Below are 15,896 nucleotides of genomic sequence, written 5' to 3'. Positions count from 1 at the left end.
TTTTTTGTGTGTATGTAATAGAGCTATAAAGAAATCATTCTTTTTTATATTAAGCTGTTACGAATTACCGACATTTTTATTTAATTACTTCCACATCAAAATAAAATAGAATGAAATTTGAAGACAGAAATTAATTTTAATTCGTTTTTAATTCAAATCTATAAAATTATTTTCAATTTCCTACACAAAAAATTAGACACAAACCAGATGATATACATATGTATATAGTATGTATATAAGTCTGAAACTAGAGATTAAATGAAGATGAACTGCGTTCATAGTTTTTTATTTCGTGATGCTGTTTCCTTGTAAAAGGACTTTAAAGTTTGAAGCGTTTCATGTCTAACTCTTTTTGTCGGGCAGTGTATCCCTTTATTGGATCGAACGACTTCAGACTTTAGTTTTTATCGATTTATTTAAATCGATTATTTTAATTTTTTAAGATGGTTCATTTACGGACTTTATTATGATAAGTAAATAATCGACATTTTTGCCATAATGGAAAAACTCTACACCGCAATCGCTGGAAGTTTATGACCATCTTTTATGTTGCTAAATTCTTGTTAAAATCGCTGAATTGGTTAAGAAAATCCTCAAGTTATCATCACTAGGCTATGAAAAAGAAAGACGAAGAAGAAAAATAGACAAATGAATATTCAGAGACCTGCGACGATTCGGCTTAAAGTCGAATAGACTAGCCGCCGTAAAAGTTTCAAAGCCGACGACGTAATTTTTTTAGATGACTTGCAGCCTTATTCATGAACATTTATCTAAGGTTTTTAAAACAATTTTTCATACAAAATTTGTTCCATAAATCTTTGGTAAATGTTTATGAATTTGACTTTAAAATTTACGCCTGATCGTTTCGCAACATATGTGTTTGTTTCAAAAAGTTAAATAAAATTTAAAGTAGATAGAAAAAAATTATTAAATTATAACTATTCAAAAAGCATAAATGTTTTTATAAACGAACTTCAAATTCTAGATTTTTATGTTAATGAATATTTTTGTATAGTTTGAGCTTTTTTAAGATAATTACAATTAAGTACTGAGTATTTTCGGACATTATCATTTGAAATCCGCTTCTCAATAACTCGGATTCCGGTTTTATTCAAACCACATCAAAATTATTTATATATTATTATATTATAATTATATTGTATAATGCTCTTAAAACTAAGCCGACTTACAGTCGATTTTAAGCCGTCTCAGAAATTTTTGACATCAGCCGTCGTTAATGTTTGTCGGCGCAGGGCTCTGATGAATACGCCTTATATTGACTTAATAAAGTATTGCTGACAAATCTGTTCATAAATTATATTTTTTTTTATTTTGAAATATTTCTTTTAAATGTTAATAATTTAAAAAGTGCAACAAATAAAAGATAAGAAAAGTGAAACACAACTGCAAAAATTTGTGGGATGTATTTGAAAATTGATTGAATTTAATAAGAAGTGATGTTTGTAAATTACTGAAAATTGATTGGGCTGCACAGCAACATAAACCAGTCGCAAAGGTAGGCGCAAAGACCAAGTGACAAAGAATAAAAATAAAGGCGAGTAACACCCGGTTATAAAGGAAAACTCTTTAATTGTTTGCACAAAATTCCAACCGATAAAAAGTTCAGTTCATTTTGTCTGTTAGATGCTAGATTAAAATGACTAATTTTCGAATATCTTGACATTTTTTTAAAACATTGTTTGCGAATTTATCTTGCAACAATTGAGAAAAACAACGCGTAATATTAAAAGAACAATTTTTCAAAATCAATTACATACATATAAGTTCGAACTACAAATGCAACTTATTCTGTTTAATTTATATAAAATTCTTCTTTAATTAATTTTTGCTTTTGACTTCTATTTCATGTACCATTAACTGAAAATTCATAAAAATTAAAGACTAGAACTTCTAAACGCACACAAACACACACACACAAACAATCATACAACAAAGTACGCACGCATCGAACAACCGACACAAGAAAATTTCAACAACAACAACGTAAAAACGCAACAACAAAGCAAATCAAGTGGCACAGTGGGTCGAAAAATTCGTAGCATTTAAAACGAAAGAAAAACACAAAAAAAAAAGTAAGAACGAACCCGCATCTTAAGAAGAGAAAATGACGGAATATAAACTTGTTGTTGTCGGTGCTGGTGGTGTTGGAAAATCTGCTTTAACAATTCAGTTAATTCAAAATCATTTTGTCGATGAATATGACCCAACAATTGAGGACTCTTATCGGAAACAAGTGGTGATAGGTAAGTCTTTTATTTTCATATAAATGTACAGATATTATGCATAAGTATGAAGGTACGTAATAAAAATTGCGGAACAAATGTACATTGGGTATAAATAAAGCTCCAATTAATCCTTATCATTCTATGAATCGTGATATATATTATTTGGTCAACAAATGTTAATTTTTGGAGTTATATCCCTTTACGTTTATATATTCAATATTTTTTCTATTCATGAACCGACCGGGCCAATAAATATACATATCGCAAGAGAGTTTTGAAATACCCATTTATAGATATGTAATATGGCCTTATTTATTAACCTATTGAGAACCAAAAGGCATTTTTATATACAGTGTCTCACATAAATATGCGAATTTATTATTTTTTTATGTTTCCAAGAAAATGGAAAAAACCCAAAAAGGATCATTCCAGAAACATCGCAAAAATATTCCAATTTTTTAACATATTTTTGGAAAATCGCATAATTATGATGTAAATGTTCAAAGAAAAAGAGTTGTTCAATTCAAATTACAAAATTAATTTATATCTGTATAATCAAGACCGATCAAAAATATACATATAGGAAATGTTTGATAGATTCCCATTAACAATATATTTTGTCATTACACGTATTGAACGAAGAATTCCATCGAGTATTTACCATTATCAGGTTGTCCAAAACTGCTGGCAGTATAACACGACAGGGAAATACTAAGGAAATACCGAAGGAATCTTCATATATCAGCTTCAAATTAGTAACGAACTCAGGACAGTCCTGAGAACAAACATTAGAGACGAAATTGTGCGCAGAATATTAGGGAGTAACAATTTGCATGGTCAAGTGTTAAGGTGAAAACTGCTCATACCGAAGTTAATCGATAGTGAGTGTCTTGACTCCGCAAATTGTCCCATAAGTAAGAATATTAGATTCTGAAACAAATGTAATATTTTTGGCTCAAAGGGTCTTCAAATGATATGGCGAAAGTTTGGAGAATTATCTAACTTAAAACCAACTGTCTAATTGTATATTTTTACTTCATAATGCTAATTAATATGATGTATACAAAAAAAATTCGAATACTTTTGTGATGCACTTTTTTTAAAAAAAGCTAAGTTAGTTCCAGTAAATGAGAATATTTGACCTTACAATCAAATATTCTCATTGTGTCATTATGGGTGATTTCAATACAAACCTCTTTTCTCCCATTGACTCGCTGTTAGTCCGTTCTATGTGTCAAAGACTTGATTTGACATATCATCATAATTCTTTGCCCACTCATTATCATGTTGGTTGCGATAGAACATCTTTGATTGATTTTTTCCTTATAAGTAATAAACTATCCGCTGATATATCCGGCCAAATGCAGTGTCCAGGAGTATCCAGACATTCCCTTATTTTTATGGCCGTTGACATTCCAAAGCCATCTTGTCCGTTATTTGTTTCGTACAAAGATTATAAATCGTTAAGGTTAGAGGATATTGAGCTTTCAATTAATGATTTTGATTTTAGTGGTATGTATTTGACCAATAATGTTAATTTACAACTTGGGATCTTAATGTCGAGTATTAACGCCTTACATGATTTAGTTCCTATAGTTCGTCGTAGGTTTAGTGTGAATGGAGATAACTGGTTTAACAATAGGGACATATGTTACCACATTTCTCTAAGAGATTTAGCATATGCTCATTATCTTCGTTGTAAAAGTTCATTGAATTGGAAAATTTTCTGTAGATACAGAAATAAGGTTAAAAGCGTTATAAGGAGACTTAGAAGTCGTGCTCATGCTCAAATCTTTCAAGATTCTAGCCCTGAAAATTTGTGGGGCTTCTTAAGAAAGAATGGATGTCTTGAATCTCGGGAACATTTAAATTTGTCCGATCCAGATAGTGTAAATGACTATTTTACTGCTTGTCAAATACAAGACCCAGGGTATTATGATGGCAGTGTTGGTAATCAATCTGTTTCCAGTTTTTCCTTCTCATGCATTAGTCATGATGAGCTATACCTGGCATTTAAGAAAATAAAATCAAATGCCATTGGTCATGATGCCATTCCATTAAAATTTTTGAAAATAATTTTTCCTTATATTTCATCACATTTGCTTCACCTTGTAAATACCATTATCACAACATCGACTTTTCCTTCCTACTGGTAAATTGCTAGGGTTGTTCCAATCACAAAAGAAGGACAATCAACTGAATATGATAATCTTCGCCCTATTTCAATTCTTCCGGTTTTTTCTAAGGTAGTGGAACATATATTAAAGGACCAAATGATTGAACATCTTGAACGTAGATCATTGATTCACCCTTCACAATCGGGTTTCCGACGTGGCCATAGCACAACTTCATTGTTGATTTCTTTGACTGATTCTATTAGACAGTTTTTAGACAGTCGTAAGAATGTTGTATTAATTTCGGTAGATTTTTCTAAAGCTTTTGATAGGGTAATACATTCTAGATTACTTATTAAGTTGTGTCAGAATTTTGAATTCTCCTCTCAAGCTTGTAATTTAATTAAATCTTACCTACATGATAGACAACAGTATATTTCAATTGGAACTTCGCTTTCCCACACTCGACGAATAACTAGTGGTGTCCCACAAGGATCCGTTATTGGGCCACTTTTTTTTATGATTTATATTAATGACCTTTTGCTCAAGTTCAGTGGTGTTTCTTGTCTGCCTTTTGTATATGCTGATGATGTCCAATTTGTTTGTTATTCTGATAATGAATTTGTTGATGTATTAAATGAGGGTATTAATTATATACTTCATGTTGTTGCATCATGGGCATCAGAAAATAGTTTCCTTGTTAACCCTAGTAAAATTAAATTAATGGGGTTTGGATTTGATACTAATAGAATGAATGTTATGATTAATAATTCACCTGTTGTATTCGTTAATAAGATAAAATGTTTAGGTCTTGTTGTTGATAACTTATTAAATTTTTCTTCACATATCAATTATCTGTCTTCTCGAATATCGTTTCTCTTAAGAAGATTGTATTCAATAAATTTTAATTTGCCTTGTTCAATAAGAAAACGGGTCGCTTCGGCTATCTTAATGCCCCATATAATGTATTGTTCTGAAATATTTACGGGTACAGGAGCTCAGATGCTTAGGAAATATAAACAAATCTTCAATAGGATTATACGTTACATTTTTGGTCTGAAAATACAGGATCATGTAACACAACATTCCCTTAATTACCTTGGTTCATCTTTTGATTATTTTATTGATATTAGGTTATTATTATTTTTTTACAAATCAATTGTTAGAGGTTATCCTATTTACATTGTTGACAAATTTCAGTTTTCTCATTCAACCAGAAATACCCAAATTATATTTCCTATAAGGCACTTAAATTGTCTCCAGAAATCTTTTCAAATTAGAATCTCTAAAATTTGGAATGCGTTGCCTAGAGACTTAAGAAAATTTTCATTTACGCTAAATCAATTCAAATTGAAATTATTGGAACAGGCAGAATAGGCACCTTAAAATGTTGTTTCTATATTTTTTTTGGACCTGAATACATGTATGCCAGCATTCATTTTTGTGTACATATGTATGTATTTATATGTTACTTACTTATTTTTGATCTTACTTAACATTTATAGATCTCGTTGAATATTTTTTATTTCTAATTTAATTGTACCATTTAAAACTTTGCAAATGTTTATATTATATATTTTTTTTTTTGCTGTTTTGTAGTTTTTATAAAGCTAGTAGCTTTAATTAGCCATATAAGGCCCTAAGGGCTCGGTTATGTAAATGAAGAATTAATAAAAAAAAAAAAAAAATTACTTTTTTAAAATTTTTTAAAATGTGTTTTAAAATTTAAGGACTATCTAGAAAACATAATAAATTTATTTATTTTTCCCACAAAATCTATTATAAAGTGATGTCTGATAATACATTAAATACGAATATTTATAAATACAATTTATAAATATTTATATTTATAAATTGTAGACAAGATCTCAAGTTGTAATTTATTGTATGGATATGGCAGGCGCGTATCCGAAAAATTTTCATCTAAAATATACAAAATGAGGAAAAATAAAAAAGTAAAAAAATTCACACATCCCCCCTCGCTTGAGCTAATTTTTCAATTAAAATTAAAAATTGGATTAAATAAAGTGGAAAATTATAATTTTGTTTATAATTGGAAGAAAATTGTTGTGAAAAAAGAAGCATATCCATATTCTTTTTATTTTATTATTAATCGGCTAGCGTAAAACTTTAAATAATTATTTTTCGAATAAACTGAATAAGACATAATCCTGAATAATTAAATACCATAGAAAACACATTCATTTGTTTATTTTATATTGCAGATGGAGAAACATGTTTGTTGGATATATTGGACACAGCCGGTCAAGAGGAATATTCAGCTATGCGTGATCAGTACATGCGCACCGGTGAAGGTTTTTTGTTAGTTTTTGCAGTTAATAGTGCAAAATCTTTTGAAGATATTGGCACATATCGTGAACAAATAAAACGTGTTAAAGATGCTGAAGAGGTACCAATGGTTTTAGTGGGCAACAAATGTGATTTACAAGCGTGGGCTGTAAATATGAATCAAGCTAGAGAAGTATATTAAACTGAAGACTTAAATTATGTTGTGTGTTTTTTCTAAAGATCTATCATATTATTTCTCTTTTAATTGTACATACAGATAGCCAAACAGTATGGTATACCCTTCGTAGAGACATCAGCGAAGACGCGTATGGGTGTAGATGATGCCTTCTATACTTTGGTTCGTGAAATCCGCAAGGACAAAGAACACAGGGGGAAAAAGGGCCGCAAAACATATAAACACACAAATCGCAAATTCAAATGTGAGCTTCTTTAAATCGAATTCCTTCAACTAAAAGGTGGTAGCACATTATCGTACATTGAACGAGAGACTACATAAATAGATAAGAATCGCGCAAACAAATGCACATTAATTAACTAAGCAAATGCTTCTGTGCATTAGTTATAAAACATCTGATGTCAGTGCTAAATATGATTTCAATAAAATTATTTTATTTAACATTTTTTAAGAACTTTGATAATACAAAATAAAACAAAATGTGTAAACTATTGCACAATCATTAAATTCATATTAAATTAATTAACAGAAAAGAAAAAAAATCCTAAACGTCAACAAACAACATTACACTCGTATAAGTATTCTATTTTTCGCTCACGCACAAAATATTTTCATATTAAAAAGAGAGAAAAACAAATAATAAGGTTTATATATTTAAAAAATAAAATTATTATTATTTCTTAATTTAGTTTGGTGCTAAATGTTTTAAAATAAATTTTATACGTTTTCATAACATTTTTTATGTATAATTTTTAATAACAGAAATATTTTATAATTTTCTTACGATGCGACGCTAAATTTAATCTTCTTTGCCATATTTTATAATTTTTAAAATTATATTCATTGTGAATTTAATGTCTTTGTTTTTTTTTATTGCTGCTTTTTTTTTTTTGTAAAGTCAAGTTATACATCATTGTACTAATTATATTTCCTAGACTTAGGTCTGTATTCTGCCACCATTGGGTTGATTTTTTTATATAAATACATATAACATAATTTTATTATTAATTTGTGTCTTAATTTTATAATTATATTATTATTATTATTATTTTTTAATAAATGTACACGTATTAACATTTTATGTAATAATTATTGAGCAAACAAAAAATGGTATATTTAATCGATAGAAAAACAATAATTAAAAGTTTATTTGTCTTATCATGGAAAATAAAGTCATTTTACAAATATTAAAGATAATTTTATTTTAAATTTACATATCGTCATTTAAAACGCAAACAACAAACGCACTAACAAATTAAAAATTTAAAATTCTCCAAACAAAATTAACGATTTTAAATATTTATCCATTTGTATATACGCCATTGTCAACTATCATGACAACTGATAGGGCAGTGTCACACGTTCAATATATATCGTGATATTTGCTGTATTATGATATGTATTGAATGTGTAGCATGTAATATTGACGGATCGTGTTCCATATTACAGAAAACCCAAATTTTCTGAAATCCAAAATTCGTGTCAATATTTATAATGGATCACGTGGATCATAGAAACAAATTTTTCAGTTTAAGTAATTTATTGCTTCTTCTGAACATTTTTAAAAATGTCAGATAGGGACGTTTGCGTTTTAGGTGACGACATACTAATGAGTATCTTAACTAAAATATAATGTAATTCACTGGACGATAAATTCAATGCCTGCATTAGACACAAAAAAACAATCAGAAGTGGTGCATTGATTGAAAAATCGTTGATTTAAAAAAAGATTTCAAAATTACTTTACTGAAATCCGTTTTGATTTTTACTGACATTTTAAATAAATATGTAATTATTATTTAAATAATCTGATACATATTTTTTTAGAAATTCATAAAATATAAAAAATTGAGTCCTGACATTTTTGACAAATTGACAAACGTTATGAGCTTCCATAACAGCAAGCCTTCAAAGGGGGATGTAACTAACTTTGGAGGAAATACTTATTGCGTAATACTAAATATTGTTGAAGGTAAGTATTGTAAAATGTGATATTTTGTTTTTGCGAAAAACATTTTTATTTCCACGTTAACTTTTAGGCATTGGATTTGATCTAAATGCTGCCTCTAATTATAGCATAATTCTTAAAGTTTCCTTAAATGGAGTACTCTTTGAAGTAGTGGGAAAGTCAATAAAATCAAATTTTATCACATTTAATAGTAATTGTATATGGGAGTGCGAATTGACTGATATAAAACGGTAATATTTATGACATTGTTTATTCACCTATTTCTGTTCCCGTGTCATGTGACCCAACTTAAAAATCAATAATAAGCCAAACACAAATTTGCAACTCCATCGGTCATGAACTGCTGAACTTAAAGGGGGTTAAAGTTGAACATCTTGGTCATAGAAGCTATATTTTAAGCAAAATACTCTGCCACCCTTTAACTACGGCAGTTCTTGACCGATAAAGCTACTATTCACCTTGGTAAGTTTTTTTTTTCAAGTTGGTTAAATTGACACGGAATTGCCCATATGCATGTGTGCATATTATACATAAACATGTACGTATACATTGCATTGTACCTTTAGAATGAAATCAGATAATCGTCCAGTAAAGTTGGAATGCCATGTTAAATATGATCATTATGAAAATGGATTTATTAAGCGCGTGGGATCATTATTGTTACCGTTGCGTGGATTGAAGATTATACATGCTCCTGAGAATTTACAGGTATACTTTATTAAATTCTAATTTAATTCATTCAAATTTGTATCAAAAAACGTATACACGTGTGTTGGTTCTTCTGAAAATGAAAATTTTTCACAAATAAACCAATTTTAAATTATGTAGAATTGAACTTTGTATTGCATTGTTTTTTCACTTCTGAATCACAACTATCACTGAATAGAAACCATTCCGATCAGAATGTCTAACATAAATGATTGTGAGATAAATATTTTACATAATTCAAATAGTAAATATTATTTTTTTAGATTATTCCGTCTTGGTATAAATTAAGTAATTCAAGTCCAAAAGGTTTTCAAACACCACCACAAATCAGCCTTATGTTGTCAATTGTTAAAAAAACCATAGCAGAACATATTGAATTTGAAACGAGAAGCTTAGACAAAGTATGGACAGTAAACTATCACCGAGCATATTGCATACATATAGGAGTGAACCAAATACAAAATCGGACAGTATGCACATACAGAATAGAACTGAACAATTTTTTAATGTTTTCTTTAATTTTTAAAAAGTAAATTAAACATTTGCAAACTGATATCCATAAAATAGCTAATATGCTAAATAAAAGAAAAAAATTTAATAATCCTATGTTTAATAAATTATTTCTCTAATTTTTGTCCGATTTTGTGTTTGAGCTCCCAAATGTAGTCAATATTACTTTATAGCAAACTTTAATTTATATATTGTTAAATAAAAAAATTAGTCTATTGTTGATAGTCCGAAAGTTGAACCGATATCAATTACAAACGCTACTCACAGCATGCTGCAGTCTCAATATGGAATATTTGTGAAATTACTAGAAGATGCTGGACATATACAAGTAGGCAATGATCCACAAATGGATTGCGACATTTTCGGCGTCACAATCAATTTTACACAAATTAAACGTTTATTACCTCTATTGAACATTATTGAGAAATGTAATGAAATCAAGAAAAGATCGTTTGTTTTTCAATACGATTTTCTAGGAAACGTAACAAATATTGATATTTTTATAAATACAAACGACTTCTATACGATTAATCAAAAATTTTCTATAAATTTTCGATCTTCTCTGAAAGCACTTCGGTTATATTTTCAACGAGTTTTTTACATTCCCATTAATTTATATGATATGAACGATATTGCCATAGCAAAGTATGATTTTAATATTTCGCCATTGCTCCCCGAAGAGGTACAATTTTTCAATAAGAAATCTGTTAATTTGTGGACGAAATGCGGTTCATTCCATTTTGATATTTTCAATAATTTACCTAATTCAAGTTCAAAGATATCACCTTTAGTCGATTATATAGTCACTTTAGAATTAATTACACCAAATTCAAAAATAAACTTCCGTGATAATTTACCTAACACGAGTCAACATGAGAGCACAGCAAAAGAGGAAAATAAAATAAGTCAGGAGACTAAAGTTGGAGAATACATACATTTATATACAAATACTTTCGAGGAAGTCGCTTTAAAAGACGTCCACTCAAAAACTAATAACGATGGTGGTACAAACTTTATGTCTAACAAATCAGTTTGTGCGACTGCAGTTAATACAGACGATCACTTTATAGCTAAAGAACGACAAAAAATGTATTTACATTTTTTACATGAATTTGAATATTGGAAGGAGAAGCAAATTAATCATATCACAAACGAAATGGCACACACAAAGAAGGAAATACGTGATCGCTGGGAAGGTTATATAAACCAAATAATTGCTCGTCTTGAGACTAAAGTTTTGAAATGCGATAAAATGTTTGAACAGTTAGAAAAGACACAATCCCAATTAAATGTTATAGCAGATATAAGCCTGAAAAATGCAACAATTGCAGACAACATAACACGCGAAATGGAATCTTTTTATCGAAAGAAAACAACTCAATTTGAAATGGAACTAGAATGCTTAAGAAATGAAATTCAAGTAAAGGGTATGTGTACATACATATGTAAATTGTTTGTTATCAACACAGGATATTTTAAGCATAATTTCGTCTTATATTTATTTTTAGAAATCGAGAATGTGTTATTGAAGAAACATAATGATCAATTGGAAAAGCAACTATCAATTTACCAAACTTGTCATATATCTATAGATCAATTAAAAGAAGTTCTAAATGACATGGTAATTTGTATAAGTTTATTCATTATGTATTTATAAAGTATGTACTAATATTTTGATCTAAACATGTCGGTATTTAGTTCAATTTACCACTATCTCAGTTTTTCTAAATGCAGAATACCACTCATACAAATAAATAAAAATATATACATATGTATGTAAAATTTAAGCCCAATCGGATAACAGGAATCCGTATCAGGTTTGTTGTTTGCCCTTTGATATAAATGTTTTATATTTCCTTGGACAGACAATTTTCTCTAGTAGATATGATTTTAACGAAACGAAAAAGAATCAAAGTCCTATTCTTTACTCAACTTTACATTTTTCAATAAATATTCTGCAAGGGTTCCCATTATCCATTTTAGACATTAATGTACTATGCAAAATTCATTATTGGACAATTATAATGTAGATAAAAAGCACACACTATATACATACATATATCACACATTTAATACAATACCGACATAATCCAAAAGGGGTGATTTCGAGAAAAATGGCTTTAAATGTTTAATTATATATTTTTTTATATTTTAAATAACTTTTAAACTTAACATGAGATTTGAGAAATTCAGATAAAAATTTAATATATAAATATGAATTCCTGGATGCAAAAAAAACACCGAACTTTGGATTATGCCAGTCTTGTAGTAAATGAACGATATCTTTATAAACTTTAAAATTATCTTTTGCATTTAAATACTTTTTTAAAGCGTAACCAAGCTACCCGTCTTGCGGCAATAGAATGTTTTTATAAACGGCAATGCTTTGATGAAATGCACAAATGGAAATTGAAAATATTTAAACTGCTTAATGAGAGAAATTTTTCCACAAACTTTGATGTAAAGTAAGAATTTCAAAAGTATTTGCATGAACAAAACTTAAAATTCAATATGTTTTAAAATTTCAGTTTTAATTTGGATGAACTGTTTAAAGAAATGTTAACTTTAAACTCAAATAATTTCGATTCCTTTCAAGAATCCTCTGTCAGCTGTTTAAAATGCCCTCCTGGTGGTGATTTTTTTCTTTAATGTGTTTTTTAATTAGTAATACTTTTCATTTAAATATGTTAGTTATTGTTTAATTTTTTTAATTTGTATTATTACTTTTTGAATGAATATAACAAATTTATATACCTATGTACATTTAAACATATAATGATCTAATTAGATAGAGTATGTATTGTTTAAAGCATTATTTATGAATTTATTTTTATGAAATAAGGTAATATATCTAGAGGTGCAGAGTAGTCCATTATCCATTTCGGGCCAGTATATATGACATTGGTATTTCCATCTTGCCATGTACCTTTTGGAAGGTAAATATCTCGCTTGATAGCAGAATCTTCTACTACTGGTGCTGCTATAATATCATCTCCAAGCATAAATTCTGTAAAGAAATACAAATTGTACATATAGATAATTTAAATACTGAATGAAAATAAGAAAATTAGACTTACGATCGTAAATTCCCTGTGCAGTTTTGTCTTCAGGGTCTGCCCACCAAAGTGGTGTGTTGACAGGTTCACCTGTTGTTGCAGCTAGTTTAAAACGTTCCATAATTTTAGGCGTATAATCACTATGTAGCTTAGTGAACTTTTTGCTTATTTCAATAGTCTCGTCATCGAAATTCCACGGTACATACGAAAACTGCAAACTTGGCATGAAAACGTTAGCTTGGAGCCATCTCAAAAATAATTCTTTTGTAGGTGGTTTGTTGTTATACCCATTGCCACCTATCATATCAGGTAAAACAAATGGATAGCCATTTAAATTCATTTGCAATAATGTGGTTATCAATGTCACTAGACCATTTTCCCATTTCCACTCCGAATCTTTGTCTATCATACGTACAAATATTGGTAAGTCTTGTGTACCTTGCCCAGAACGCACTTCGACCATTGAACCAAATGACCCGACTGTACGTACATAGTCTCTTGTAATTTGACTTGGTGAAAAATTGCTCGACGCATTCAAAACGGGATCATCAGGCACCCAACTGGATTCTCCAGCATCGAATTTAAAGCTATCAATACCGTCTTCAGTTTGCAATCTTCGCAAACGCTGTTTAAACCATTCCTGAACTTCAGATTTTGTAAAATCTACATATGCAGCCTCACCAGTCTTACTATTCCACCACTGGGTGTCAGGATTTTTGTTGTGATCTAACACCAAATATCTAAAGAAAAGAGAAGGAATGTGTTATGCGTTTATGCAATTTTTTAATTTATTTTAAATTACCCCTTTAAAAGTGCGTCGTTGTAAGTTTGTTGACAATCTTTATTTATAAATGGATGTATCCACAAGGTAACTCGGAAACCTTCTGTTTTTAAATCGTTAGTTAATTTTTTTATGTCAGGAAATTTACTCTTTCTGAATGTCAGTGCACCATAACAATCCTCCCAGTCGTCGTCAATTTCCAATTGACTGTTTTCGAATCCCAATGATTTAATTTTATCGGCAAACTCTCGAACAATTTTGTCATCAATATCGGTTTTATATAATGCCCAAGTGGACCAAATTGGGTATTGAACCATACGTTCATCGGGATATTCATTCGGATGACCCAAAATATTTTGTACTGCATACATATGAGCTGTTTTTGCATTACTTGCTACACCGATGTGATAAATGAAACTCACTTGACTCATGCGAACATCATAGGGTAAGGATTTAATTGCAGAGAAACATAATTTATTATCATATCCTTCAGAGTTCTGATCGATAAACAATGGTGTTTCGTCCTCTACGTAGAAAAACTTTCCATCTGAATTAAGCCAATACCGCTCTGCTAAACCAGCGTTGTGATCTTCTTTTGTTAGATATGAATAATTAGTAAACACTTGTCGCTCTACAGGCCAATATTGATGACGATCTTCTGGACCAGCGTACCAATGAGTATTACCAATATTTAAACTAATACAATCCATAGGTTGGCTAGAGTCCACAATATTGTTGCGAATAATGCGAACATGTGTTACTCCGTCTTTCGAAGTTATCAATTCGAATTCTACGGTATTCGAACCATCAGTTAATTTAAACATTCCATCCGATGTTGCTTCCAAATTGTTATTTGTTATGAAATTTTCAAACGTTACAGTTTGCAACTCGTCTGAACCTGGAATAAATAGAAAAAGTCTATTGGAGTTATAACTTTCGAATAGAAATACGTGTATGTATTGTATTTACATATACATATACAATTTTGAATAATAATCGTTTTTAAAATGACATTATATTATACATAACTAATCATACCTTTTAGTATTTCATATTGTAGTTTTGATGAAGTTCTTTTTAGTCGTATAAAAATATCCGTATTTGGAAAGTTATAACTCTGCTGTACACTTCTACAGGACTCTATGAAAGGAAATAGACCCGTAACAAATATCAATGTTACAATACCCACTATTTGAAACATTTTATTGCATTTCCTAATGAATTCAATGAATATTTGATATTATAAAAACCGCTTATAGTTTGAAAGATTTATAGTAATTATTTTCGATTTTTATTTTGATACCGTATTTATTAGGCTTTATATACCTTTATTGAGAATATAAATATTGTTTTTTTTTTAAATATCTCAAGTATTGGCTCTTCACTTGTAGCTATTTGTTTGTTTGTTTGGTTTTAAAAATTGTTATGATATGAGATTTAATATAGTGACAAATTATTTTCTTTTACGTACATAAAAATGTATATGTAAATAACAACGCGAAAATAAAATAATTTAATTATTTTACATGAACATTTTATTCCAATATTGTACTTATTTCACAGATACTAATATTGCGAAATATTTTATACATACTTATAAGTATCCCAGCAGTTCGACGGGGCAGTCCCGAACTGACCACTTAACCTACCACTTGTGGTGGCCCCTAGTCACCTGCCTACCCAGGTGACCGACCATTTAACATGGGTTTGTCCTACGAGGAAGTCAATCGTCACTCTACACCCTACAAAGAGACAGTAAAGAGACGATTGCCTCCGCTCTCGCTTACAAAGGGGACACTAAAGTGACGACTGTCTTCATTCTCGATTACAAAGAGTTTATTTGTGACGAAAGACCAAAAACATACGAATTGGAGTCTACCAGGTGGTAAGATATTAATGGAACTAAAATTTAAACATTTCAAGTGTCTACTCTCCAGAATACTATGGGACAATAATGTGACGATTGACCCGAAATATATAAATTTGAGTCAACCAGATGGTGGCATATAACTTTTAAGAGTATAAAC

General features: G+C 29.6%; 3 protein-coding genes across 6 annotated transcripts; 2 read left to right on the top strand and 1 right to left on the bottom strand.

Annotated features, from left to right (window-relative positions):
• Positions 1-1,257: 1,257 nt before the first annotated feature.
• Positions 1,258-8,037, top strand: LOC111690223 (ras-like protein 1). The gene is made up of 4 exons (XM_023452669.2): positions 1,258-1,516; positions 1,902-2,264; positions 6,586-6,842; positions 6,927-8,037. The coding sequence occupies exons 2-4, from the start codon at positions 2,126-2,128 to the stop codon at positions 7,101-7,103; spliced, it is 573 nt and encodes a 190-aa protein (XP_023308437.1). The 5' UTR covers positions 1,258-1,516; positions 1,902-2,125; the 3' UTR covers positions 7,104-8,037.
• Positions 8,038-8,147: 110 nt separating this feature from the next.
• LOC111690195 lies at positions 8,148-12,808 on the top strand. 3 transcript variants are annotated; one of them, XM_046950808.1, is made up of 8 exons: positions 8,148-8,817; positions 8,885-9,044; positions 9,381-9,522; positions 9,786-9,923; positions 10,244-11,459; positions 11,541-11,653; positions 12,364-12,492; positions 12,561-12,656. In XM_046950808.1, exons 1-8 carry the CDS (start codon positions 8,730-8,732, stop codon positions 12,564-12,566), a joined length of 1,992 nt encoding a protein of 663 aa, XP_046806764.1. In that variant the 5' UTR covers positions 8,148-8,729; the 3' UTR covers positions 12,567-12,656. The 3 variants fall into 3 exon arrangements, with proteins under 3 accessions (XP_046806764.1, XP_046806763.1, XP_046806765.1); XM_046950807.1 differs by having other exon boundaries at positions 8,149-8,817; positions 12,364-12,497; positions 12,561-12,808; XM_046950809.1 differs by lacking the exon at positions 9,786-9,923 and having other exon boundaries at positions 8,150-8,817; positions 11,159-11,459; positions 12,364-12,497; positions 12,561-12,805.
• On the bottom strand, positions 12,778-15,414 carry LOC111690219 (myogenesis-regulating glycosidase). 2 transcript variants are annotated; one of them, XM_046950810.1, is made up of 5 exons: positions 15,196-15,414; positions 14,908-15,083; positions 13,891-14,767; positions 13,110-13,828; positions 12,778-13,039 (listed from the first exon to the last, which is right to left on the bottom strand). In XM_046950810.1, the coding sequence occupies exons 2-5, from the start codon at positions 15,068-15,070 to the stop codon at positions 12,849-12,851; spliced, it is 1,950 nt and encodes a 649-aa protein (XP_046806766.1). In that variant the 5' UTR covers positions 15,071-15,083; positions 15,196-15,414; the 3' UTR covers positions 12,778-12,848. The 2 variants fall into 2 exon arrangements, with proteins under 2 accessions (XP_046806766.1, XP_023308432.2); XM_023452664.2 differs by lacking the exon at positions 15,196-15,414 and having other exon boundaries at positions 14,908-15,181.
• Positions 15,415-15,896: the final 482 nt, after the last annotated feature.

The sequence above is a fragment of the Lucilia cuprina genome, chromosome 4, assembly GCF_022045245.1.
Source record: "Lucilia cuprina isolate Lc7/37 chromosome 4, ASM2204524v1, whole genome shotgun sequence".
NCBI classification, from domain to species: Eukaryota; Metazoa; Arthropoda; class Insecta; order Diptera; family Calliphoridae; genus Lucilia; species Lucilia cuprina.
This window is presented reverse-complemented; position numbering and strand designations above follow the sequence as displayed.

Excerpts from the sequence above, each read along its gene's own strand:
- LOC111690223 (XM_023452669.2), top strand. The coding sequence starts at position 2,126 with ATGACGGAATATAAACTTGTTGTTGTCGGTGCTGGTGGTGTTGGAAAA. Across the intron at positions 2,265-6,585 it reads TCGGAAACAAGTGGTGATAG|ATGGAGAAACATGTTTGTTG; the intron begins GTAAGTCTTTTA and ends TTTATATTGCAG. Across the intron at positions 6,843-6,926 it reads ATATGAATCAAGCTAGAGAA|ATAGCCAAACAGTATGGTAT; the intron begins GTATATTAAACT and ends TTGTACATACAG.
- LOC111690195 (XM_046950807.1), top strand. The coding sequence starts at position 8,730 with ATGAGCTTCCATAACAGCAAGCCTTCAAAGGGGGATGTAACTAACTTT. Across the intron at positions 8,818-8,884 it reads AATACTAAATATTGTTGAAG|GCATTGGATTTGATCTAAAT; the intron begins GTAAGTATTGTA and ends GTTAACTTTTAG. Across the intron at positions 11,654-12,363 it reads AAGAAGTTCTAAATGACATG|CGTAACCAAGCTACCCGTCT; the intron begins GTAATTTGTATA and ends ACTTTTTTAAAG.
- LOC111690219 (XM_046950810.1), bottom strand. The coding sequence starts at position 15,070 with ATGTTTCAAATAGTGGGTATTGTAACATTGATATTTGTTACGGGTCTA. Across the intron at positions 14,768-14,907 it reads ACAATATGAAATACTAAAAG|GTTCAGACGAGTTGCAAACT; the intron begins GTATGATTAGTT and ends TATTTATTCCAG. Across the intron at positions 13,040-13,109 it reads TGCACAGGGAATTTACGATC|AATTTATGCTTGGAGATGAT; the intron begins GTAAGTCTAATT and ends ATTTCTTTACAG.